Raw genomic sequence first — 27,853 nt, forward strand, 5'->3', positions numbered from 1 at the left:
AAAAAAGATTGAGGAGAAACATTTCTTTCTCTCCTTATACGAGAGTTTTAGTTCTGATGTTATGTGGCCCAACCATCAGACTCAGATCCTTGTGCAGAGAGGACCAACCCTCCCAGTTGTCCAGAACCTCTAAAGTGTGAAAGCCATAGAAGCTAATAGATTAGTGTATAATTACTTAGTGAGATCCTAGAGAAGACAGAAATCCAAGGAGAGGAGCCTAGAATTTGGTGTCTCTTTTCTTCTGGTAACATATGCCAATTCCAAAGGAGCCTGCTGAGAAGATGAACTGCATTTTGGCACCTTCATGGAACTAGGGACACAAAATGGAGTCTAGAGCTCACAGAGAGTGAGGTCACTGGTAAATCCCGGGCTTTGGTTTGGGACTCCAAAAGGCTACATCCCAGGAGTGTGAGTGAATCAGTAGTTAAAACAGCCCTTCCACAGAAGTCTTCTAGGTAGCCAAAAAAGTTCCATCCCTGAAACTGGATCACAGTGATCTTGGATTGTTTAGAGCCCCAAGTGCCTGAGCCAAACCCAATTAAAGTCCACTCTGGAAGAAAATAGCATCATTCTAGTCTTCAAATTATTTCTACAAACAATTTTTCAAATGCCTTTTCTGGTATATAATCAAATATAATCAATCAAAGGAGGAGATAAGAAAACAACAAGAACAAACAAAAAGAATAAATAAAGAAATAGACCCACAGGAGCTTCATATTCTGGGATTATCAGACACAGACTTTAAATAGCTTTTTTGATGTTTGCTTTTTTCTTGTGTTGATTTTTCACTTCTGGTAGTGGTACCATTTTTTGAATGTTGTAATATTTATATGGGAAAGCAAAAAGCTAATTTATAGCCCTGTATACAGTGTAGATACTATTTTTGTAAAACAAACAAAAACAAGGCTAAATTAATGAATAAGAATACTCAACGCTTTCTTCATTTAAAAATTTACTGTATTTCTTGTGCTTTAATCTGATCATAATTTCTCTGTATATTATTTGCAAGTAGCTGAGTTTATAATTTTTGTTAACTAGATCAAGTTGTCAGCTCTTGTTGGTATACGTGAACATCACCATTATCCTGAGTTGAGTTTAAGCCAAATACATGCATAGAAAAAGGTCTTCCTGTTAATGGAAGAGGGTGATTTTTAGGCTGTTAATTTCAATATTGCATGTTTAACTTTTATTAAATAAAATGTTTTCACTATCTCAAAAAAATGCATAGCAGATTTGAAAAAAAATTAAAATCTCTACAATAAAAACACAACAATTAAATTTAAAGTCAGTATCAGTTGCCCAGCTGCTCAAGTAAAAAATCTAGGAGTTGTCCTTGACTTCTTTTTTTCTTGGACAACCTTCCCTTCCAGTGCCTCAGCAAACTCCTGCAAGTTCCAATCAAACTATATTTTAAATCTTTTCACTTCCCTCCATTTTCCTGTCATCACCATTATCTCTCACCTGGACTCCTGCAATAGCTCCTGAACTTTTGCCATGCATTGTCCACAAGTCTCCCATAGTGATATTTTAAAACATCAACCAGGTTACATCTTACTCCTGCTCTCCTTAGTGTCTTCCCATTGTTCCTAAAATCCAAACGTCTCACCCTGGCCCATCAGTGCATGATGCAGCCTTTATTTTACCCTCTAACTTCATCTCGTGCCATTCTTCCCAGCAATCACTATCCTCCAGCCACACTGGCCTCCTTTTGCTTCTGGAACACACCAAGCCCTTCCCATTACCCCTTTGTTTTAGTAAGGATTGTCCAGAGAAATAGAACCAACAGGATATATATATGTAAATATTATGAGATTTATTATAGGAATTCCATAGGGCAGGCCACAAGGCAGGAATGACAATGAAGGTTTTGATGAATTCCCCAGGAGAAGCTGGCTGGCTGAAGAAGAGAAGAAATTCTTCTTTCTGACTGCTGAAATCATCAGTTCTCCCTTTAAGGCTTTCAACTAATTGGATAAGACTCCTCTAATTGCTGAAGGCAGAATCCTTTGTTGATTATAGATGTTATCAGTCATAGATGCAATCAACTGATTGATGATATAAATCCACACAATACCCTCACAGTAACAATCAGGCCAGTGCTTGCTTGACCAAACAACTGGACACCATAACCTAATTAAACAGACACATTTTAACCATCAAACTTGCTGTTCCCTCTGCCTGGAATACCCTTTCCCCAGTTCTTGCCATGGCTTGTTTATGCTCATCTTTTATATCTCAGTTAAAAGTTATCCCTTCAAAGAAGTTTTCCATGACTCCCCATCTAGGCTTAGATTCCCCTAGGTACTTAGTCTTTTTAACAAATTTGTTGAGGATTACTAACTCAGTATCTTTAATCACTTTTATATTTATCTATGTAAATACCTTTACGCGTGTTCTAATTCTTTGTATGGTATTTCAGTTTACTAAAGCTGCCAGAAGGCAATATATCAGAAATGCGATGGCTTTTACAATGGGCATTTATTAACTTACAAGTTATAGTTCTTAGGCCATGAAAATGTCCAAATTAAGGCATCAACAGGATGATAGCTGGACTCTGATGAAAGGCTGTTGACATCTGGGACACCTCTGTCACATGGGAAGACACATGGCTGCTGTCTGCTGGTCCTTCTCTCCCAGATTTCGTTGCCTTCAGCTCTGGTTCCAGTGGCTTCTTCTCTGTGTCCTTTGGGTCCTCTTTTAGCTCTTCTGGTGCTTTTCTCGGGAAGCTCTCTCAGCTTTTTCTGCCTTTTATCTTCTCATAAAGGACTCCAGTTAAGATGATTAAGACCCACCTTGAATTGGGTGGTCACATCTCAATTGAAACAACCTAATCAAAAGTTCCCACCCATAATATATCTGCACCCACAGGAATGAATTAAAAGAACATGGCATTTTCTGGGATACCTAACAGCTTCAACAGCACACATGGCTTTGAGTTTCTGTCTAGTGTCCTTTCACTTCAGGCTGAAGGACCCTCTTTAGCATTTCATATATAGCAGGTCTAATATCAATGAATTCCCTCAGCTTTGTTTATCTGGGAATGTCTTTTAATTTCTCCTTCATTTTTGAAAGATAATTTTGTCAAATATAGAAATCTTGGCTGCCAGGTTTTTCTTTTTCCTTTCAACACTTTTTTTTTCCCTTTCAACACATCTTGATCAGCTGATAATCTTATTAAGACTCCCTTGTATGTAATGAGTTGCTTCCCTCTTGCTCCTTTCAACATTCTCTGTCTTTGTCTTTAGACAGTTTGAGTACATGTGTCTAGGTATGGATCTCTTTGACTTTGCCTTACTTGGAGTTAGTTGAGCTCCTTGGTTGTGTAGATCAACATTTTTCATCAAATTTGGGAAGTTTTCAACCATTATTTCTGCAAGTGTTTTTTCTGCCTCTTTTTCTCTCTCCGCTCCTGAAACTTCAATTATGTATACGTTGGTGCACTTGATGGTGTCCCACAGGTCTCTGACGCTCAGTGTCTTTTTCTTCATTCTTTTTACTTTCTGTTCCCTAAGGCTGGGTAATCTCAATTGACATGTTTCCAAGTTCGCTGATTCTTCTGCTTGCTGAAATCTGTTGTTGAATCCCTCTAATGAATTTTTCATTTCCAGCTACCAAATTTCTATTGAGTCCCTTTTTATAATTTCTATCTCTTTATTGATATTCTCTATTTGGTGAGACATAATTCTCCTGGGTTCCTATAATTCTTTGTCCATGGCTTCCTTCAGCTCTGAGCATATTTAAGACAGTTGGTTTAAAGTTTTTGTCTAGTAAATCCAATGTCTGGGCTTCCTCAAGGAAAATTTCTATTTCTTTTCTTCCCTTGTGAATGGGCCATACTTTATTGTTTCTTTGTATGCCTTGTAATTTTTTGTTGAAAACTGGAATTTTGAATATACAATGTGGCAACTATGGAAATCTGATTCCCTCCCCTCCCCAGAATTTGTTGTTGATGATGCTTATTGTAGCTGTCATGGTTTGTTCACTGAGTGATTTTTCTGAACTAATGCTGTAAAGTCTGTATTCTTTGTCATGTATGGCCCCTGCAATCTGTTCCATTAGTTTGGTGGTCTGCAAATGATTAGACAGATTTCCTTAAATGCCTGGAACCAAAAATTCTTCCAGACTTTGCCAAGGGGCTCTGTATGTGGGTTGGAGCACATTTTCAACACTTACCCAGGCAGCTTACAACTATGTGTTAGCCTTCACTTCCTGCTTCTGCAGAGCCTGAAGGCAAGCAGGAGATGAGAGCTTAGGGTCTTCTTCAGGTCTTTCATGAGCATGTGCACAGCCTGCAGCATGCATGTGTCCTTTTATCTTTCCAGGAATATGTCAGAGCTTTTAAAAGCCCTTATGGATAATTTATTCCCCAGTCTTTCCTCTCAAGCTTTTCGGTCAGTCCTCTGTTTGTCCCAAGTGTTATCTATGACTTCAAGCAGCAGCAACAAAGACATTAGCTTGTAAATATTTTTGACAGATGTCACCCAGGGCATTTGGGGGATGGGACTAGAGCAAGTTAAAACACCATAAAGTTTGTTCTTCCTACAAAGAATCGGCCGTTTTTCTTGAATAAGTATTTTCTGGGTTACTGTAAACCTCTGGTTAATTTCCAGAATTCTAAACAGTTAATTGTGACAGTTTTTGCTTGCTTTTTCATTGCTTTTCTGGAGGGGAAGAATTTGGAGTTCCTTACTCTGCTATTTTTGCTGATGTCCCCATCTTTATTCTTTTAAAGTTATTTATGATACAAATAGAATTCCAGGTTGACAGTTTTTTTCTTTCAGTACATTAGAGATGTTGTTCCACTGTCTTCTAGCTTGCATTGTTTCCAAAAAGAAATATGCTGCCATTCTAACCTGTTCCTTATATGCAATCATTCTTATCTGTTCTTATTCATAATGTGTCTTGTTTTTCTCTAGCCACCTTTAAGTTTTTCTCTTTATCACAGGTTTAAAATAATTTCATTATAATGTACCTTGCTGGAGTTTTTTCATGTTTTCTGTGCTTGGGTTTTGTTGAGGTTTTGGGATCTGTGGATCTGTAGTTTTCATCAAATATGGAAAATTTTCCACTATTCTTCAAATATTTTTCCAGTCCCCTCATCCCTTCATGGACTTAAAATATAGTTATATTTGACTGCCTGAAGTTGTCCCACAACTCACTGGTGCTTGTTCTTAGTGTTTTTTTCCTCTGTGTTTCACTTTAGTTTCTATAGAAATGTCTTCAAGTTCCCTAATCTTTTCTTCTGCAGTGTCTTATCTGATGTTCATCCTATCCAGTGTATTTTTCATCTCACATATTGTAGTTTTAATCTCTAGAGGTTTTATGTGGGTCTTTTAAAAATATCTTCCATGTCTCCCTGTTCAGTGTCCTCTAGCTTCTTGAACATATGGGATACAATCATAATAACTCTTTCAATGTCCTTGTCTACTAATTCTTTCAACTCTGTCATTTCTGGGTCAGTTTTGATTGATTTTTTTCTCTTCCTGATTGGTTGTAATAACTTTCCTCTTTGCCTGCCTGGTAATATTTTTAATTGGTTGCTGGATATTATGAATTTAGCTTTATGGCTGCTGGATATTTTTGTATTCTTAAAAATATTCTTGAGCATTGTTCTGGGATGTTGTTAAATTACTTGGAAAAGATCTGATTCTTTCATTTCTGCTTTTAAGCATTGTGCCAACTTGGATATATTATTTCCCCAAAAAAGCTTTGTTCTTTAATGAATCTTGTGGGGGAAGATTTATTAGTCATTTGATTAGGTTAGAACCTTTTATTGAGTGTTTCCATGGAGATGTGACTCACCCAACTGTGGGTGTTACTTTTGATTAAATTATTTCCATGGAGGTGTGGCCCTGCCCATTCAAGGTGGGTCTTGATTAGTTCACTGGGGTATTTAAGAGAGAACCTAAGAGCCGACACAGACAGAGATGCTTGCTGACAATCAGAGATGCTTAGAGATGCTTGGAGATGTGGATAGAAGCATGCTTGGAGATGCTCAACTAAGAGATGAAGCCCAGGGTTTGCCCTGGAAAAACTGAGAGAAAGGAACCAAGACAGACACCCAGAGACATTTTGGAGAAAGCCATTTTGAAAAACAACCCAGGAGCAAAGAACCAGCAGATGCCAGCCATCTGCCTTCCCAGCTGACAGAGGTGTTCTGGACACCATCGGCCTTCCTTCAAGTGAAGATATCCTCTTGTTGATACCTTAGTTTTGACACTTCTGTGGCTTTTGAACTGCAAGCTTGTAACCTAATAAACCCCCTTTATAAAAGCCAATCCATTTTTGGCATTTTGCATAATGGCAGCTCCACAAACCAGAGCAAGCATTATTAGGTTGGGCAGTAGAAACCCAGTCAGAAATTATTTAAAAATATTTGTTCCAAAACAGCTGTTTTAAGCTCAGTGGTAAATAATAAGAGGTGGTTACTTGAGGACCAATCAAAACCAGGACCAGAACAAATTCTCCAGATACAGCAGCTGCTGCAAAAAGTGGTAGATTTGCATTTATGACCCTAATTCTTCACTCTTCCTGGTATCCATACACTGTGCCTTTCACAGGAAACTTTCAGTGTCCTCCCACTATGGGTGAGACATAATTCCCAGCCTCTGACATCCATGTGCCTTTCTGTGGCTAATACAATGAGGCAGAAGTGATGGGGTACCAGTTCTAAGCCTAGGCTTTAAGAGACCTTGTGTGTTTCAGCCTGCATGCTGTGCTTCTGTTATCTCCATGAGAAGGACATGCCCAGACTAGAATACTGGTTCCAGGAGGAGGATAAGAGACGTATGATGCAGATCTAGCCTAGCTAAGATGGCTCAGCCAAGCTCAGCCTGGAGCAAAACCCCCAGATGACTCACAGACTCATGGGCAAACCTAGCCAAGATCATCCAAGCCCAGCCTCATGACCTGTGAGCTCTAATAATAAAGGATTGTGAAAGTGCTTGGTTACACAACAATTGCTAGTCAGTGTAGGGATGGTATCAAGGTTATAGTGCCTGTGGTTTTGTGGGCTTTATCCTAACAAGGTATGTGCTCTGCAGGGATCCTGGAAAGAAATGGCCTAGATGCCAGCAAAATCAGAAAAGGGATGCATGAATTATTATTAATTATTAGGGTTAAAAGTCCATTGGGGGTGTTCCAGTTACTATAGCTGCATTTAAAAAAAAAAAAAAGAAAAAGAAAGAAAGAAAAGAAAACTACTCCAAAACACATTGGCTTAAAACATGACATTTATTTTGTTCACAGAACTGCAATTTGAGTATGGCTTGAAACATAGCTCATCTCTACCCCACTTGGCATCAGCCGGGCAGCTTGAGGGCTAGTGGCTAGACTCATCTGAAGGCTTGCTCACCCATGTATTCAGTGATGATGCTGGCTGATAACTGATACCTTAGGTGTAGCTGGCTGGAACATGTACACATGACATCTCCATATGGCTGCTTGGGCTTCCTAACAGCATGGTGGCTGTTTTCCCAAGAGAGAGATCCAAGCAGAAGCCATATTGCCTTTTATGAACTAGCCTTGGAAATAATGCAGTTTTCTTTCTGCCATATTCTATTCCTGAAGGTAGTAACAAAGTCCTGTCCAGATTCAAGAAGAGGGAAAAATAAATTTCATCTCTTGATAAGGAATGTCAAAGTGCTGGTAGAGCATATGGGACCAGAAATATTGCTGTGTCAGTTTTTGGAAAAAATAAGTTGCCGTAGGAGATGAGGGGAAGAAAAGTTAAGTAGATGGGACTGCTCAGGAGAAGTGAGGAAGGAGGTGTCTCTGAGGTGAGAAAAGTTAATACTGGCTTCATTAAGCTTGGTTGCAAATAGCCTGAGAGAGAAAGCAAGCAAGCAATGCCCTGTCTCAGGGGATACCAAGCTGGGAGGGTGGACAGGCTGTTAGGCAGCAAAGAGTTTCCTTGGTCTGCCTGGTAGTTGTCTTTCTTTAGAAGCATCTGTGCTGGTGCTGCTTAGGGCTGATGATGCTGGGGTGTGGTGGGCTAAGTGAAGGTTAAACTGGAATTGTGGGGAGTCAGTGGTACCTGATACTGTATCAGGTCCAGGATGGGGTGCACTGGATTCAGTCTTGGCTGGCAGGAGGGAAAACGTGAGAGCTATCAGGGACACAGCAAGGGCAGCAAATAATATTCCTTGTGTGTATACCATGCTAGCAAGGTACAAAGCAGTGTGCTGAGAAGTGAGACTTAATAAAGAAAAGCCTAGATGCTATGCAGCCATGGGCAGGTTGCTAACCTCATCGCACCTTAGTTTCCACACCTGCAAAATAGGACACTGCTTACTTTTCATGGTTGTCAGGAAGATTAAGTACCATGATACCTGTGAGATACTTTGTTACCAAATTCTGGGTAGTGGGTACTCCACCCAGAGGCTATGGTTTCTATGCTTAGATTTCTCATGAACTTTCTAGACATGAAACAAAAGTGCCAATTCTTTGACCATGAATAAATTGATTCCTGGGTGTCAAAGTGTCAGTGATATTAATTCCTGGAGACATTGATGGGGAAGACAACAGAGTTTGATAGGGGAGATGATCCACTTGATTTGAGCCTTACAGAACTCAGAGCCTCCCTCACAGCTGGAGGACCTGCAGACTGGGTTTCCCAGAGAAACCAGCTCCCTGTTGCTGCAAGGGATTGACACACAGCCCCAGTTTTGGGCTGGAAAAGGGCCAAGAGCCTCTCTCTTTCCTCTCACCATAGGCATCCCATTTTCTGCACTCTCCCTTGCCCCTTTCAGAAGTTCAGCTCAGGGTGGCCTGGCTCATCAGGGAGCATGCCTGTCCAGCTGGGCAGGGCAAGGGAGCATGGCGGGAGAGAGAACAAAGAAGACAGCGCTCAAACACTGACAATCTCAGATGCACCCACTCAAGTGCACACTCTTGGCCCTGATTCTGTGTTAAGCTATGAGCCAAAAATGTGTCTCATCCAGACTGGAAAATGTGTCTAGAATAGCAATTGTCTGCACAATGTGCCCCACCCCGACTCCATCAGTTCCACCAAATGTTTGAGCTATACTCTAGGCCTAGGGATGGTAGGTGCTCAGTCCACAGGCCTTCCTTTCTTCTCTCCCCTTCTTTCTGCCCCTCAGAGTCAGCTGATTCAAGGTCTCCAAACATTGATTTTTTAATGGTCCTCCAACTCTCCTACTTCATCCAAAACATTACATTTGACTCAATTCAATCAACATTTATTGAGCACCTCCCATGGGCCAGGCTCTACACTTAATGCCAAGAGCTCTTGATCTATAGCAGTGTAGTCCGATAGAAGTTTCTGTGGTGATGGAGATATTCTATACTGCTCTGTCCAGAAGAGTAGCCACTAGCCCCATGTGGCTACAGAGCACTTAAAATGTGGCTAAAGTGGCTGAGAAACTGAATTTTAAATTTTATTTAATTTTAATTTTAATTTAAATAGTTACATGTGGGTAGTGGTTACTATATTGAAGCGCACAATCTAGAAGGAGGCAGGCATGTACCCAAAAGCCATGTTTATCTTTTGCTCTAAAATATGCAATAGAGACCACATGCTGGGGAGAAGAGCATCAGTCCCCCTTACCCTCAAAAAAGAGGTTGATTTCCACATGGAGGTTAGGGAAGTCTACCTGAGGTGGGGGCCTGGAGAAGAGTCTTAAAGGAGGGAAAGATTTCAACAGGTGAAGACTCATGGGAAAGACCTTCCAGACAGAAACTAGCACTGGGCAAAGGTGCAGAAGCTGGAAAGTACATGTATTTGTTTCCTAGGCTGTTCAAAGCAGATACCATGAAATGGGTTGGCTTTTAATGAGGAAAATTTATTAGCTTGGAAGCTTACAGTTTTGAGGCCATGAAAATGTCCAAATTAAGGCATCATCAAGGTGATGCTTTCTTCCCAAGGACTAGCTGCCAGCAATCCTGGACTTCTCTCCCACATGGTGGTATCTTTGGTCCCTTCTCTTCCAGGTTTCATTGCTTTCAGCTTCTTGCTTCTGTGGCTTTCTCTCTCTGTCTGAATTTCATTCTCTTATAAAGAATTCCTGTAAGAGGATTAAGACCCATCCCGAATGAGGTGGGTAACACCTTAACTGAAGTAGTCTCATGAAAAGATCCTACTTACAATGGGTCCACACCCACAAGAATGGATTAACTTTAAGAACATGCTTTCCTGGGGTACAAATGGTTTCAAACCTCAGAATGTGTACATTTCAGGAAGACCTAGGAAAGGTGGGGGAGGCTGAAACACCAGTCCCTTGGGGGTATGGAAGGTGCAGTGGGATGTGGGCTGTGGAGAGGTTGAATGGCAGAAGCACCGGGGCACCCTGAGGCCTGAGGTAAATGCCTCTGAGTCACAGAATGAGGTAGTTAATGCAAGCTTTAAGAAGCCAACAGTTATGTTTAAGTCACAATTGAGGGGGAAGGCTGTGCGGCCCTGGAAGATGGGGTGCTATGGTCCAAATGGGAGGGAATGAGGACCTGAGTCAGAGCAGAGACAAAGAGTGGGGGAAGGTGAGTGTGAGCCTGCTCTTTGAGGCCAGTCCTAATATCTACTCTTAGCACCCAGCTTAGTTTCAGTTGATAAATGGGGTCAGAGCATATAGTAGGTGCCCAATAAATGTTTGCAGGAAGAATGGGTACAATTGAGCAATCCCTCAGGTTCAGTGATTGGTCAGAAATTAGCCATAGGGATAAAACAGGGTTAGAGACTCCTTCCCTTGGTCTCCATTTAGTCCTTGGGGGCCTCCTAAGAGATGAACACATAGGCATGGGAGATGCAGCAGTAGCACAGCCCACATTCCCGCCCTCGGGGAGGTCACAGTCTTGTGGAGTGATGCACCCAGCTTCTTCTGAGGCTCAGTGACAGACAGGAGGGTGGTCCTGAAGGGAAATCAGCAAGAAGAGTACAGAACATTCTGTTTTGGACACGCTGATTGGAATGCCAGTGGAATGGGGATGGAGAAGCCCAGCAGGACCTTGGAAGATGTACTGGAGCAGGAAGGCTTGATTGTGAAGTCATGAACACAGCAGAGAAACTGAGGCCGCAGGAGTGGTGGATATGTCTAGGGAATGGGATCAGAAAAGACAAAAGGGAGGCAGAAGACAGACCCTTAAAGAACAGCCTTTATGCTCCCGCATCACCAGCAAACATCCAAGCGCACTGGCACCTGCAGCCAGATCTGTTCAACCACATCAGTCCTTTGACCCCCTTTGCTCAACCAAAATTTTACCATCACAGGCTCTGCTTTCTGTGATTTAACAGCCGGTAGAAATGGAATCAACCAAACCCATTATTTCTGAAGTGTTTCTCAGAAAAGCTGATGCTTTTACCTGGCTATCTCTGATGGAGTAATAGACTTAACAAAGGCCTCTGAGTCTCCTCACCTTATGCCAAATAGGCAGCCCCCTCCCCATTGAGCAGAACTTCCCCTGCCCCCTTCTGCGTGGACCTGCCTCCTCCTGCCTACTCCCATCAGGACAAGGAGGAAAAAGGGATTTTTAGACCCGTTCAGATTCTAGGCTCCCACTTTGTTTTTTAAAATATCTCCTGTAATAAGGGTAGACAAAACAGTGTCTGTTCCTTGGCAAAGACTCCCTCTCAGATGTATTCCCACATTGCATTTCATTTGAACTAAACTGTACTGGCTTAATTCCACCTGGGCTGAAGTATTTCTGCCCCCCACCTCCAATCCGATGAGCCATGATTACTAAGAGCAGGACAGAAAAAGACCAGGTGATAAAGTTCCAGGTGTAAAGGACCTTAGAAGCCAAAGTTCCCTCTTATTTAGCCTGGCTGGAGACATGGGTCATTTGAATGAAAAGTGCAGGACCAAGCGAGACCTGTGTGGGATGTCAAGGGGCATCTAGAAGCACATCCTTTCCCACGGGGTTATCATCACCATGAAATACACAGCATCACTTCTTAACATCTCTTTGTAAACATCTGAGTGGGTTAAGGGAGTTCTTTTCTGACCACCTCCTTGGGCAACAAACATTTGCCCTCTTGCACCTCTCCATGTTGATTTCTAAAAATACTTTTATTGTTTCTTGTGACCACAAATATAATCCAAACTATCTTTAAAAATGCAACTCTTACAGAATATTCAAGGTCACCACCACCAACAATGTGAATGTGAATTTTTACTTATTTTCACAAAAGTGGATTGGATCATACAGCCTCCTCTGCAACTTGAGTTCTCAGTGAGCGATTTATTTTTGCCATATTTCCATGTCATCACCTTTAGAACCTTTTGAAAACTGAATGTGTTCATGGCATTCAGCCATGCCCTGCTCAGTAACTGGGGTCTCCAATTTAACATTCTCCTAGATACTACTGAAGTGAACATTCTTATACTCCTTTCTTTGGGAATTTTACGGGAATGTTTCTCTAACAGAAATCCCTAAAAGTAGAAATGCTGGATCCAAGAGTGAGAGGACCATTGTTAATTTTAATAAATATTGTCAAAGTACCCTCCAGAAGGTTGTATCTATTTTGTTCCCACTATGGTGGGTAAGGATGCCCTTCTCCCTACAGCCTCTCTAACACGGGTATTGTCAATATTTTCTCCATTGTGACTTGGTAAGGCAAATGGGAACAGGAAGGGGGTAGTAAACTGATACTCGATTTGAAATGCAACAAAATGACATTCATCTGCTCAGCCTCACCCAGATACTCAAGTGGCCACAGAGTAAATTTGGGTTGCATTTTTCTGCATGGTAGGTATAGTTCTCTGTGGATGCCTCCGGAAATTCCAGAGTTATTCTAGTTCTCTTCCCCCATCCCACTCCCAAACTTTGTAATGATGACTCCAAAAATCACAGACTGGCCTACATATTTCCCTGAAACAGCTGTCCTGCAGAATCACTAGGGCTTGGGTTAAAAATAGTCTCAGTCTCTAAAAGAAAGTTGGGCCTTTGGGAACAAGAGCCTCTTAGAAAGGCTCCCATCTGCATAAAGGGCAGCAGCAGGCTGACCTAGCCTTGTCCCTGGAGCTCTTCATTACTCCTGACCACACCCCCCTGTCCTGGAAGAGGATCCCTGCCAGAAACCTTTTCCCAGACCCTTCATTCTTGTTCTCTCTGTGGAAGGGAAGCAGGGAGAGAGAGAGGACAGTGCCTGTCAAGTGCCTACTAAAATGCCCAACGCGTCCCTATCTGTAGCAACCACAACCAAGCTACAAGGTTGGTATTATTATTTCCATTTTATAAATGCCCAAAATGGGTTCAAGACTTTAAATAACGTGTCTGAATTCACACAGCCAGCCTAAGAATCTGAATCTTCATCTTATGTCTCACTTCAAAAGACTTTTCAGTGCCCTGGTTCCATGCCCCAGAAAGATCCTATCAGATATTCAGCACAGAGAAGGGTAAGATGCCTGTGACTGAGGTGGAGAACATGGAATTCTGAATATGGGTTAGAATTGTGCAGCACCAGGAAACAGGTTTCTAAACAACAATCCACCTAAGGAACGCCTGGTACCTTGCTGATGGCTCTTCCCTCCTCCACACTGAGTGGGAAAACACATTTTCCTGGGTGCTGGGTGGGAGTGAGGATCAGCTGTCGAATGGCATTGGCAGACCCAGTTTTTCTCCTGCAATGAGGAATTAGAACGTCTCAGGTTAAACAGGGAGGCTTCCATTGAACTCTTAAACTCTGTAACTGTGATGGGGGCTGCCAGGTGGGGAGACTGCACTCCTGCCGCCCCCCTTGCCTTTTGTTCTGGAGTCAGACTCTCAAGAGCAGATCGAGAGTGACCAGACCAGGTAAAGCCCACTTCAATTACCTGGGAAATATATTTGTGGCAGAAAGGAGAACAGTTACCTGCTGCATTCATTTACCCAGCCTCTGGATCATGAACTCAAGAGATATGGCTTTCCAGCAAGTACATGGTATATGGTATTGATACAGGAACACATTCAAGGTCAGACCCCAGAGCAGCCTGCTGGAGAAGGCTAGGGAGAATTTAGTGTGTGTGTGTGTGTGTGTGTGTGTGTAAGTAAGAAAGAGAAAGAGAGGGGGAGAGGTTAGGTGTTGAGAATATCATGATGATACCACGATGGCTAGAGAATCTATGAATGTCAGATCCCCGTCCTTCAAGGATCCTGAAGGAGAAAGATGCCTGAGGAGAAATGGTCAAGAAAAGTGTGATTAGCTAAGTATTGTGCCCCAAACCTGCAAAAAAGAGTATGCACCCACGGCCCCCTCCAGATCACACTTCAGTACCCAGGAGCCCCCTGCCCAAATGGCCCTGAGCCTCTTCCCTACAGACGCATTGTGTCCATGGAGTGGCCAAGGGCAGCTGTTTGGGGGTGGGGGTGGGGCGGTGCATATATGGAATGAGCTTGAATGTGTGGGCTAGAATATCCACATGCATGGGAGGAAAAGGAGCAAAGGGTAGGAAGAAGTGGAAGGAGAGGTCTCTATTTTTAGTTTTACCACACACTCCCCAAATGTTAGAGGCAGGCCTGCCCTTATGTGGCAACTGGCAGTGTTGTCTACCAGAGCTCCAGGAGACTGAGAACCCAAGGGCTGAGTGGAGTGTACCCTATAACAATGGTCTGGGGGACCCAATGCTCCTGCAGGTTGTTCTGGAAACCAGGTCTGCACTGCCGGTAGATCCCTGTACAGCTAGCTAGTTGCCAGGGTCCAGAGGTGCTAAGATGACAAACACTTGGTTCCTGGGATGGGCACTAGGATCCGCTCAGATTCCAGGCCAGGGAGGCCACTGGTTGAAGACCTTACTGTCCAACTCAGACCGTGGGATAGCACGAGCGCCGACAGGGAGCTCTCCTTTGGCCCCTACCTGCTCAATGACCTCAGGCAAACCCCTCACCTTACAATTCCATAAATCAGTAATTACCACTCTATACTTTTGAGTTGTTTTAAGATTTAGATATCATGGGTGTGACATGCCTAATAATAACTAGCACAGGGTAGGCCCTTGTTGCAGTGATGTATTGCCACATGATAAACCATCCCAAAACTTAGTGGCTTAAAACAATAATGACTTATTAATTCTCATGATTCTCTGAGTCAGAAATTTGGGCAGTTTTCAGCTGGTGGTTGATTTGCTCCACTTGGCCACATTCACGCAGCTGGCAATTGGGCTGAAACGTCCAAGAAGTTTCCAGCACATGAATCCTCCTCCACAAGGCCTCTCCACCTGGCTAGCTTGCACTTCTTCACAGCACAGTGGTCACAGGGTAGTAGCATTCTTGCGTGGCAGCTTGAGCACTCCAAAGAAAAGCAGAAGCTTCCAGGCATCTTAAAGGCCAACCCCAGAGTTGGCACAGTGTCACTTCTGCTCCATTCTACTGGGTAAAGCAAGTCATAAGAGGAGGGGAAACAGACTCACCTCTTGGTGGGTGGAGTGACACACAGGGATGAGAAGGATTGATAATGGCCCTCTTTGGCATCTACCTACCATGGCCCCCAAATATTCATCTATTAATTTGGGTTGTTCTTCCTGTATTTTTCTTTCCCCTTTCCAAGAAAATAGCTGGGACTTCATGCTCCCTCAGTTGAGGGGTGAGGCAGGTGTGAGGAGTGTCATGATCAATACCCACATTCACCCCATGGAGATGCAACAGGAGGTGAGGCAACTTCAGGTGGGTGGCTGAATGGTTCATCCTTGGACCAGACATCCCAGGTCTCCCTGCCTCACCAACCTCAGCTCAGAAGGAGAAAAGTCACCCATCATCTCAGGAACCCTACCAGCTTGGGATGGTGAGGGTGTTGTGACAAACTGAAAGAGAGGGAGCTTCACTTATTTTACCCACATGACACAAGCCTCCTAGTACTTATGAGACCCCAAGGAAGCAAAGGGTCCCCATTGATGACCTAGGTTAAATTTCCCAACGAAGTGGGAAGAGGGATCAGAGTAGGATACTACAAATTCATTTAAAAAAAATGTAACATTTCTTGAACAACTGACTTCCATGTGTATTACACTATTGTCAGACCATTAAATCCCAGGATTATTGAAGCCAGGCTGAAATCAGATGGAAATATGGGGAGCGCATGTCCAACACTGTTGACATTTTAAAAGTAAAAGTGAAATGCCTCATAAGTATATTGGATAAAACCTGGATGTCGATTTATTGGGATTTTGAGATTGGGTTTATAGCACTGGCCATTTCCCTGGGCCTCTGGAGCAATCCCCTTGTTGAGGCTTGGAAAGCCTGGTCTGTGAGCGCCTAGAGGGTGAGCACAAGTCTTGTCCATCTCCTGGCCTCGTCACTCTCATGTCCCCACAAGCCATGTACCCTCCAGAAGCACTGGACTCGGCCCCTTACAGAGAGCCCCGAATAGCCCCGGAGAAATTTAAAAATGATGTACTCCAACCAGTGGGAGGCCTTGATGGCAGCCAAGACCTTTAAGCCTTAATATTCCCTTTCCACCACATCCAAGAGCAAGTGTAACATGAGCTCTATGAGAGGGTCCCCTGGGGTGGTCAGAGCTGGGGCAAAATGAGCAAACCTGGGGCTCATTTTGAACTGCAAGTGATCACTCTGGGGAAACTGAGGCAGGCTAGCAGGAACTGGAGAAACATGAATTATATTATCCTCAGCCCTAGGTTTGGAAGTACAGGGTTGGGGATGGGATTCCTGTGTGTGAACAGCAGGATCAGGGTAGTGAGGGGTGAGGGCACGGAGGAGAGACTAAAGCTGACCTCAGTTCCGGGAGCAGGGCTGTTGTGTGTCGTTCACTGAGAATTACTTTGGGAAGCTGCTTTGTCCAGTCCTTGGGGATCAGTGGCCAGGCTGCTCCAGGTAGACAAACAGTAGAACATGCATAGGTCTCCTTGCCAGGCATTCCACTTTCCTGTAGGGAAACACTATTGCTAAAAGACAGGTAAGAGGTTGAAAGGGGTGAGATCCCTCAATGCCCAGGGGTCAGGCACACTCTATGCACTGCTACTGGCAGAGCAACGCAACCACAAGAAAGAAGAATTGTGGCAGTTGCTGTTGACTTTGGTGCCTGACTCCTTAGTGGAAAGAGCGCTGGCTGGCATCAGAAAATAGATTCAGTTTTCAGCCCTGCCTCAGATTGGCTCTGTGGCCTAGGGTAAGGTCACATCATTTTGACCTCAGCAATTTGGTAAGGTACTGTGGTGGTTTGAAGCTTTATGCCCTCCAGAAAAACATGTTCTCACAGTTAATACACTTCTGTTGGTGTAAACCCATTATAAGTAGGGTCTTATGAGGCTACTTCAGTTAAGGTGTGTCCCACCTCATTCAGGATGGGTCTTAATCCTCTTGTTGGAGTCCTTTATAAACGGAATGAATACAGAGAGAGAAAGAGAAAGCCATGGAAGCAAGAAGCTGAAAGAAATGAAACCTAGAAGACAAGGGAGAGACCAGCAGACACCGCAATGTGCCTTGCCACGTGGCAGAGGAGCCAAGGATTGCCAGCAGTTGGTCCTTGGGAAGAAAACGTTGCCTTGATGATGACTTGATTTGGACATTCTCACAGCCTCAAACTGTAAGCTAATAAATTCCCATTGTTTAAAAGCCAACCCATTTCATGGTATCTGCTTTGAGAAGCCTATGAAACTAAAACAGGTACTGAGGTGCTAGCACAGAGCTGAGGATGCTGTTAGGCATCCTGTCAATTTTCTTCCTTCAGTCATAGAAAGACTGGACTCTTGTCCACAGAGAGCAATGGAGGAGAACAGAGCCTCTTGGCTAGAAGTGGTCAAGCCAAAGTATGTGTGTATTAGTGGCAGGAGGGGAAGGAGCAGCCACCAGAGGTATATATCTCTCTCCCCTTCCCTGGCAGGCCTCAAGGGAACCAAATGACATCCTGAATGGGTAACACTGGTTGTAAGGAAGTGGGATCGATGTCTGAGGCAGTTAAGAAAATAGTTTACTCCTCATGATGGTTTTTTAGATGAACTCTCCCTAAAAATTCATCCCTTTGACCGGGAAAAGAGACAGACAATAGGTGTATGTGTGCTTATCCAGCAGCTGGATACACAGCAGTGCCCGTAGGCAAGCTAGCAGAGGGTGATTATGACAGCAACTCAGTTTAGGGGAGCCCCCTGTGCAGAAAAGAATTAATATAGCAGGCCTGACTGCTATCCTTTAAAAGGCCTGTTTACAGGGTGGACCCGTGACTGGGAACTTGGATTTCAGGAGGGTTCCCGCCATTCCCAGAACTGATAAGTGGCTCACTGTGCCTAAATGGCTTGCACAAACAATGTGGTTTATGCTGAACACCCACTTTCCTTCTGAGAGTCTGGAAATTTGACATGTGCCAGGCAGAGGATGTTTACATGACCAGCTCACAAAAAAATCCTTGGGCACTGTTTCTAATGAGTTTCCTCACTTAACAACATTTTACACATGTTGTCACAACTTGTGGGGGAATTAAGAGGGTTCCTGTGTGACTCCACTGCGAGAATGCTTGGAAGCTTGTGCCTGGTTTCACCCAGACATCTTTCCCCTTTGCTTACTGTGCTTAGTGTGCTGTGTCATAAATCATACCATGTACCGGACTATTATATGCTGGGTCCTGTGAATCCTCCTAGTGAAATACCGAACCCTGATCCTGGATTTCCAGGCTAGACCTGAGACACAAAAGCCCCTGCGACTGGACTAGGCCCCAGGACTCAGGTATCAGTGGGAATTATTGATTCTTCTGCTGAATTTCATTTCCCTCTACTCCCCACCTCATACCCACACTCCAAGGACCCTTGTGAGAAGATGGATCCTAAAGTAAGAACTTTCTTTGGGGGTGGATCTCTGGAGACAGTTCTACTAAGCAGTGCTTATCTCTGAAGCACAGAATGGACACTTTGTTCTCTAAGACTCAGCTGACCTGTTCCCCTGACTCAAGCAAATACTGAGATCATAGCACAAAGACCTGAGGGTATTCAAACACATGCCAACAGCCTAGAGACTCACCCTGCATCAGGGCTAGAAGAGATCTTAGGCCATTCAATTTCCCTGACATTTTCCCAAGAAGGGAAACTGAGACCCAGGTGGAGTATATAAATGCTGTTACCACAGCATATGATGCACATTTCCCTTGCTGCTGTTTTTCCACTTCTCCATTTCTTTCCCACTGCAGATCATGAATCCCTGAGGGTGGTACTACATGTAGGCTCTCAGTAAGCATTGAAGGATCTGACTTGCCCCAGGTTATATGGCTTATTAGGGACAGGACAAGCATCTGATTCCAAGTCTCCTGCCTCCCAAGGCAATGTTCCTTGTTAGGGGTAAGTCCTAGTAGGCAGCACTGAAATATCTTCCAGTTAAAACTCTGCAAACTCAGGAGCGTCCAAATTGGAAAGAATTTTCTCAGAGCAGGTCCTCAAGAGACATCTGACTAGCTGCGAGTCCCTGGGTTGACCTTTATTTCTCTGTCCCTGTATTTTTGAATTTCAGAAAGCACAGCAAGCTTTCTGCCCTGGTCAGAATCAACATCAGGACCAGAAAAGAACCAGCTCTGAGATGTATTCCATTTCTGTCTGGGAAGAAATTGGAATTAAACAATTGGACACAAGCATGTAAGATAAATGATTTAACTTTATAAAAATGTGATAATACAGCAAGATTTGATTTTTTTTCCTTTTTTTTCCATCAAAGTGAAGTTTATAAAAATACCTGGAATAAAAATTAGAAACACAACCTAATAAAAATTAGATGCATAAACATTTCAAGAAAAGAGTAATTTTGAAATACAGTGAAAACAATGAGCAGCAAAAGCAGCCCCATGGGGAGAAAGTTGATTCTGTTGTGATAATAAAACAACCAAGGACCAGTGTGAACCTGACCTTTCCTACCAGCTGAGCTGAGGGCTGGGGTTAAAGGTGGGCAATAACCATGACGGAGGCACGGAGGCTTCCCAAACGGGACCGTACTGGTGAGGGGGAAGCAACGGCCTTCCTGCAAACAGGCCCCACCACTCCCTCCTCTTCCTTGTGCAGGGCCTACAGCCACATGGCTGTGATTCGCAGCCAGATCCCTACAGATCGGCACAGTAAGTCTGGCTTCCTCCTCTATCCACTTGTTCTGACCTGCATGCATCTCTGCAGGTTACTGTCCACCATGGTGAGCTCAACGGGTGGAAGCTCTTCAGAATGTCAACCAAGTAAACCAGAAGTACATGGCTGGATACAGATTGCTTTTGGAATGTGTGTGCACCATATCCAAGGCAGAGTTAGGACTGACCACCTTGGAGAGGCAGGCCAAGACCCCACAAGCAATACTGCCTAGTCTTTCCCTCTAATGGGAAACCACCCAAAGGAGCCTGGGTAAATTCTTGACTATCTTCTGAGATAATTTAACTGTGACTTGCACAGGTGGCTAAGAATAGTCACAAAAAATCAGGGAAGGGGGAAGACAAAGTCCCCATAGAGAGAAGAGGCTAACATATTTAATGGAAGGAACTATGCTGTAAGTGGACTTAGGGATGACCAGAGTCGGGGCTGGGGTCGGGTGTGGCCGGTGGTACTCCTCGAAGCTGTGGCAATGTGAGGGAATCCGGAGAGATTTCCTGGCCCGATGTGATGGCAACTCTGAGTTGAGTGGAGGTCTCTCTAAATGCCAGGCTCCTGCTCCTGACTCATGTCATTATGGGTGATGAGCCAGAGAACCTGGGGTCTTTGGAATGAGGAGTCCCAGTGTCGCCTTCAGTTGTGACTCCTCCCACTTGAAAACATTTTGGGGGCATCTAATACTGCTAGACTTTACCCTGGAAAACACTTGAAGAGGTCTCACCAGATGAGGGAGCAATCAGACCCTAAACCTCCACTGAAAGGAATATAACTAGGACAAAAAGCAAAGGTGCTGTCAGACCCCGAGTAAAAAAAAAAAAAATGCTTATTTACATTCTTTTCTCTTCTGCCCCAGCACTCGGAATTCTAAGTCAAGATGGAATGTTCTGAAAGTTTAGGAGGCAGCAGGTATTTGGACATTAGCATTTTCTCCGCTTCCCACATTTCCGCGAACGCCTTCTAGGTCGCAGCTCAACAAAGTCTTCTACTTCATTTTCAAAATCATCTTCCTGAACAATACCTGTTAAAAAAAAAAAACAGAAACAAATCACAAAGTATTGATGTTTTCACTCCACTATAAAATGCAACATTCTACTCCTGGTCTTCAGTTGGCAAGTAAGGAGTGCAGAAGTTGTCTTTCCTGTTCCAACAAGAAGCAAACTGAAAAACAACCCTTCTTAGAGCTGTCAGAGAATTGAGGTCACAGGACAAACCACTGCCCCATAAAAAGGAGAGAGGTGATTAAAGAAAACCAGAATTTAAGTGGAAAAGAATTCCAGAACAGAAACACTCTGCTGCAGCCAGTTGAGGTAGGAATGCTTGAACAGTAATTGACAAATTGCTGGAGGCTCAGTGTCGGCTTGCTGGAGCCTTAAAGACTCCAGGGGGCCCAGTTTTGGGGCATTCCCATTCTTTTCTGAGTTTTACCTCCAAGAGCCCTGTCAGGTTCTTCTGGTGAAAAACCCCTTATGCGTCCAGCAGAGGGAGGGAAAAGGAACCACTTTGAGATAGCACAGAGCAGTCTGTTCTTGCTCACAAAAGACTGCCCTCAGGGGAAACTATTTTAGAAGAGCCTAAAACAATTAGGAGGAAGAGAAATACTGAACTCCAGCCACCTCCAGTCTTCCTGTCTACCCTAAGGGGTGGGGGTGGGGGGATGAGAAGCAGTTTTAAAGGACACAGCCCAGGGGCACAAGCTCACTAAAAGACTGATGCCAAATCATAGGATTATAGAACGCTTCCTGCCCTCCCCCACACCCCCACACAACTTACCACCACATCAACAGAACTCCGGGAGAGTAACAGGGAATTACAAGGGAAAGAACTGCAAGGCTCAGACTCAACAGAGTGACACAAAAACAAGGACCCCAGGGGAAACTTTAGGCTCTGAAACTTACAACTGCAGAAAACAGTAAACACAGCCTACTTTCTAGCCATATAAACATGAAACCTCACACTAAAGGTCCATTTGCCTCAGTTCCTTTTACTCATTGCATCATGTTCAGTTGCCAACAAAAAAACGATAAGGCATACCGAAAGGCAAAAAACACAGTTTGAGGAGGGAGGAGAACAAGAACCAGACTCAACTAGGGAAGAGTTGTTGGAATTATCAGAGCAGGAATTTAAAATAACTATGATTAATATGGTGAAAGCACTAATGGAAAAAGTAGACAACATGAAAGAACAGATGGCTAATAGAAGCAGAGAGATGAGAATTCTAAGAATGAATCAAAAGGAAATCCTAGAAATCAAAAACTTGACAGAAATGAAGACTCCCTCTGAGGGTGCATCAGTAGACTGGACACAGCTGAGGAGAGAATCGGTGAGCTTGAGGACATATCATAGGAACTTCCAAAACTGAAATGCAAAGCTAAAAAAGAAAGAAAAAAGACAGAACAGAATATCCAAGAAAGGTTGGACAATTATAAAAGGTATAGCTTGTAAGTAATGGGAACATCAGAAGGAAAAGAGAGAGAGAATGATGAGATACTTGAAGAATTTTCCAAAATTAATGACAGACACCAAACCACAGATCAAGGAAGCTCACAGAACACCAAGAAGGATAAATACCAAAATATCTACACCTAAGCATGTCACATTCAAACTGCAGAAAATCAGACAAAAAGGAAATCCTGAAAGAAGTCAGAAAAAATAAATAGCTTACCTATTGAGGAACAAGGATAAGAATTACATCAGACTTCTCTTCAGAAAGCAAGCAAGCAAGAAGAGAGGGGAGTGAAATATTTAAAGTGCATTAAGAAGAAAACCCACCAATGTAGAATTCTGTGTCCAGTGAAATTATACATTACAAATGAAGGAGAAATAGACTTTCTCACACAAACAAAAATTGATAGAATGTATCTCCAGTAGACCTGCCTGACAATAAATGTCAAAAGAAGCTCCCCAGAGAGAAGTTAAATAATATAGGTCAGAAACCTGATCTATATACATAAAAAAAAAAGGAAGACTGTATGAGAAGAAATTAAGGAAGGTAAAATAAAATCTTTTATTTTTCTCATTCTTAACTGATCTAACAGATAATAGTTTCTTCAAAATAGTGTAAGAGCAACAATATATTGGATGATTATAGCTTACGTACAACAGAAATGAATGACTGCATTGTTATGAGGAACAGGAGGGAGGAAGTGGGTTTACTCTGTTATAAGGTAGCTGCACCACCCATGAAGCAATATAGTTCTATTTGAAAATAGACTTAGATTAGTAAATGGATATGGCACACCCTAGGGCAACCACTAATAGAATTTTAAAGAGAAGTATAATTGATAAGCTAAGAAAAAAGAGAAAATAGAGTTGTAATGATTGCTCAATTGAAACCAGAGAAAGCAGAAAAAGAGTGGAAGACAAAAAAGAAAAGAAATAGGCAAACAAAGACCAAGGTCAAGAAATGGAAAACAGTTATAAATATGGTAAATGTTAATCAAAGCATATCAATAACTTTAATTGTAAATAGTCTGAATATACCATTTAAAATACAAAGACAGTTAGAATGATTAAAATGATAAGATCCAACTACATGTTGTCTATAAGAAATTCACTTTAAATACAAAGACACAGATAGATCAACAGTAAAGGGATGGAAAAAGATACACCACGTGTGGTATTTAACTTCATATGTCAACTTGGCTAGGTTATGGTGTCCAGTTGTTTGGTCAAGCACTGGCCTGCATGTAACTGTGAGGGTATTTCATAGACAGCGTTTGCATTAACAATCAGTTGATTGCATTTACAATCAACAAAGGCAATTGCCCTTAGCAAGGTGGGTAACTGCCTCATCCAATCAGTTGGAAGCCAGAACTGAGGGTTTCAGAGGTCAGAAGGAGAATTTCTCCCTCAACTTCAACATTGGCTCTTGCCAAGATTTGCAGTCAGCCAGCTTCCCCTAGAGAAGCAAGTCTAAGAACTTCAACAAAAGAGTTTCTAGCTTGCAGCTTGCCCTATGGGGTTTGGACTTGCCAGCCCCTGCAGTTATGTGATCTAATTCCCTAGAATAAATCTAAGAGTTGTTGGAATTATCAGAGCAGGATATATATATCCTGTTGGTTCTGTTTCGCTGGAGAACCCTGACTAATACACCATGCTAATACTAACCAGAAGAAAGCTGTTACAGCTATATTAATTTCAGAAAAGTAGATTTTTGAGCAAGAAAAATTATCACAGATAAAGAGGGGCATTCTGTAATGATAAAGGGGTCAATTCTCCAAGAGACATAACTCTCCTTAATGTGTTTGCACCTAACAACAGAGCATCAAATATTTTACCAAATATTCCAAAAAACAATTAGCACCAATGCTGCTCAAACTCTTCCAAAAAATTAAGAAGGAAACTCCCTAACTCATTCTATGAGGCCAACATCACTCTCATCCCAAAGCCAGATGAAGATGCCATATGAAAAGAAAAGTACAGATAAATATCCTTTATGGATATAGAAGCAAAAATCCTCAACAAAATACTAGCAAACTGAATCCAACAGCACATTAAAAGAATTACACACTATGATCAAGTGGGCTTTATCCCAGGTAAGCAATGGTGGTTCAACATAAGAAAATCGATTAATATAACACACCACATTAACACAATGATAGAAAAAAAAAAAGCCACATGATCATCTCAGTTGATGCAGAAAAAGCATTTTCAAAATCGAACACCCTTTCTTGATGAAAACACTTTGAAAACTAGGAAAAAAGAAAACTTCCTCAACATGATAAAGGGCATATATGAAAAACCTCCAGATAAAACTGTACTCAATGGAGAAAAACTGAAAGCTTTCCCTCTAAGATCAGGAACAACACAAAGATGCCCACTTTGATCACTGTTATTCAACACTGTACTAGAAGTCCTAGCCAGAGCAATTAGGCAAAAAAAAAAAAAAAAAAAAAAGAAAGAAAGAAAAAAGAGAATAAAAGAAATAAAAGGCATCTGCACTGGAAAGGAAGAAGTAAAACATTCCCCACTTGCAGATGACATGAGCTTATATAGAGAAAATCCTGAAAAATCCACAAGGAAGCTCCTAGAGCTAAAAAATGAAATCAGCAAAGAAGGAGGGTATAAGATCAACAAGCAAAAATCAGTAGTATTTCTATATGCCAGTAACGAACAATCAGAAGAAGAAATCAAGAAAAATTCCATTTACAAAGCAATTAAAAGAATCAAATATCTGGGAATAAGTCTAACAAGGATGAAAAAAGACTTATACACAGAAAACTACAACACATTGCTAAAATAAATCAAGAACTACTAAATAAATGGAAGGACATTTTGTGTTCATGGTTTGGAAGACTAAAGATTGTTAAGATATCAATTCTACCCAAAGTGAAATACAGTTTCAACACAATCCCAGTAAAAATTCCAACAACCTTCTTTGCAGAAATGGATAAGCCAACCATCAAATTTATATGGAAGGGTAATGGGTCCCTAATAGCCAAAGCCGTCCTGAAAAAGAAGAATGAAGTTGGAGGACTCACACTTCCCAATCTTAAAACTTATTACAAAGTCACAGTAATCAAAACAGCACGATACTGGCAAAAAGACAGACACATAGACCAACGGAATCAAACTGAGAGCTCAGAAATCAACCCAAAGTTGGGTAGGGAATGGGGAGTCAATGCTTACACTGTACAGAGTTTCCATATGGAATGAAGGAAAAGTTTCAGTAATGAATGCTAGTGATGGTAGCACAACATTGTGAACATATTTAACAGTACTGAAGTACATATCTGAATGTGGTTAAAAGGAGAAATGTTAGGTTGTATATAGTAATAGAATAAATTTTAAAAATCCATGAAACTGCACTATACAAACAGCTAACCCTAAGTGAAACCACGGTCTATAGTTAATAGTACAATTATAAAAGGGTGCTTTTATCAGTTGTAACAACTGTACCACACCAATGCAAGGTGTTACTAACAGGATGGTATATGGGAATCCTGTATTTTATGCATGATTGTTCTGTAAACCCACAACTTCTCTAACAAAAAAAAATTTTTTTTTAAAGAAGAAATGTGGTCCAGCTGGGAACGGATAGCAACTGGACATCCTGGATTATACAGAATTTGGCAGGATAACTCTGACTGTATAATGTTATATAGCCAAGGAACAAGTTCAGCATAAGAACAAGGAATAAGTTTTGTTTATGCTCCCATAAATGAGGATTATCATTGGCTTAAAAAGGCCAATATATAAATATATGAATATGATAAATAAGCGAAGGGAATGAGTGATCCTGCTGGAAAACTAATTAAGGAGTATTAGACTTCTTCGTTTATTTGTGAACTTCAAGAAGCAAAGACTCTCAACAGAATTAAACACAAAATGTCCTGTATCAGTTTCCTGTGGCTGCTGTAGCAAATTACCATAAATTAGGTGACTTAATAGAGCAGAAGTTTATTCTCTCCCAGTTCTGGAGTCCAGAAGTCCAAATCAAGGTGTCAGCAGGGCTGCACTCCCTCTAGGGCTTTAGGGGAGAATCTGTTCTTTGCCTCTCCCGACTCTGTTGGCTACAGGAGTTCCTTGGCTTATGGCTCCCTAACTCTAATCTCTGCCTCAGCTTTCACACAGCCTTCTTTTCTCTGTCTGTACGCCCCTCTTCTATTTGTTTCTTATAAGGACACTTGTCATTGGACTTAAGCCCCACCTGGATAATCCAGGATGGTCTTATTCGAGATCCTTAACTTAATTACATCAACAAAGACATTTTTTCCAAATAAGGTCATGTTCACAGGTTCCCGAGATTTGACGTGGACATATCTTTTGGGGTTAACCACTACAGGCCTCTAATTCTACCTTGAAGCTCTAAAATGGCTGGAAAGTTTCTTGAAGTTTTGAACAATCCTGTGTCACTCTACCCCATGAATTAGGGCTAATTCAGGTTTACTAGCTTTCAGCTTCAAAAGCCTTCTGTTCAGATTCTATTGACCACATATTTCAATGTTAAAGTTCTTCCTGACTGCTTCAAGCATTTTAATTTATTAAAAAATGTGCTTTATGGCACACTTAAATGAAGTTGAGAAAGATGCCACCCTCTGGTCCAGGAAGGAATCCACAGATGGAGGGAGAAGGAATTTGGAGAGGATTTATTATTCTAACCCCTAACTATGTCCCCTAAGAACCTCAGAAGCACTTCTCCCACTGAGGCATTAATAACAACCTGAGGATGCTTGAAAAGCACTGCAGAGGCTGCATGGTAGGTTGGGGATGAGGGTGGGAGATAATCCAATGAGCACTGATTTCAGAGAGTTTGAGGGTGCCAGAGTGGCAGAGGCCAAGGGCATCACTTTACCCCAGAGACAAGGTGTGCGTAACACATGATTTGAGCTTCAGGGACCTTCGATCTACCTAATGAAAAACAAGGCCTGACTTGAGTCCCCATTGTGGGAAACCGAGTCTTCCATGTTGCCTGAGCCGTATCTAGGGTGGTGGCTTGGAATGCTAAGCCGCAGGCCTGCATGGAACACTGTGCAGGCACGCCCTGTAAAGATATATGTCTTGTGACTATGATGACAATGTTTACCATTGTCCTAAACCTAGATTGTTCCTTCTGATATGCAACAGGATGTAAACATAGCTATCTGGTGGGCTCTCCCATGCCTGAGGACATTTAGCATATACTCCCTTATCTTCTGAAATTAATAGCTGGAGCAAAGGTGCATTATCGCTCACTTAGCACGAGATGCAGTGGGCCCCCTGCTCCCTTAATTCCTAACTTTGTGTCTGTGTCTCATTCCTGCGCCGCCCTGTCAGCAACACCTCATAATGGAATCTTGGCTCCTTGACAAGTTCCAAGAGCTGAATCAGTTTAGAGACCCAGAGACCCTTGAAAGAGAGACCAATGAAGTAGTCTGCAATACTGA

At 42.4% G+C, this 27,853-nt stretch overlaps 1 protein-coding gene across 5 annotated transcripts in view; it reads right to left on the reverse strand.

Annotated features, from left to right (window-relative positions):
• The window catches only part of TRANK1 (tetratricopeptide repeat and ankyrin repeat containing 1), a 220,691-nt gene that overhangs the window by 57,518 nt on the left and 135,320 nt on the right, over positions 1-27,853 (reverse strand). For 3 of the 5 annotated variants that reach the window (XR_005218461.1, XR_005218469.1, XR_005218468.1), the window contains 4 exons: positions 20,820-21,006; positions 16,656-16,807; positions 13,463-13,574; positions 7,250-11,045 (listed from right to left, as the gene is read on the reverse strand). Coding sequence is in view for 1 of the 5 variants with exons in the window: in XM_037847084.1 (XP_037703012.1) it covers positions 20,906-21,006 (101 nt within the window). In the remaining 4 variants the exon portion in view is untranslated. Of the gene's footprint in view, positions 1-7,249; positions 11,046-13,462; positions 13,575-16,655; positions 16,808-19,506; positions 21,007-27,853 lie in introns of those variants that run through there. The other 2 variants (XR_005218462.1, XM_037847084.1) reach the window with 2 other exon arrangements.

Source organism: Choloepus didactylus, chromosome 1 (genome assembly GCF_015220235.1).
Source record: "Choloepus didactylus isolate mChoDid1 chromosome 1, mChoDid1.pri, whole genome shotgun sequence".
Lineage (NCBI taxonomy): Eukaryota > Metazoa > Chordata > Mammalia > Pilosa > Megalonychidae > Choloepus > Choloepus didactylus.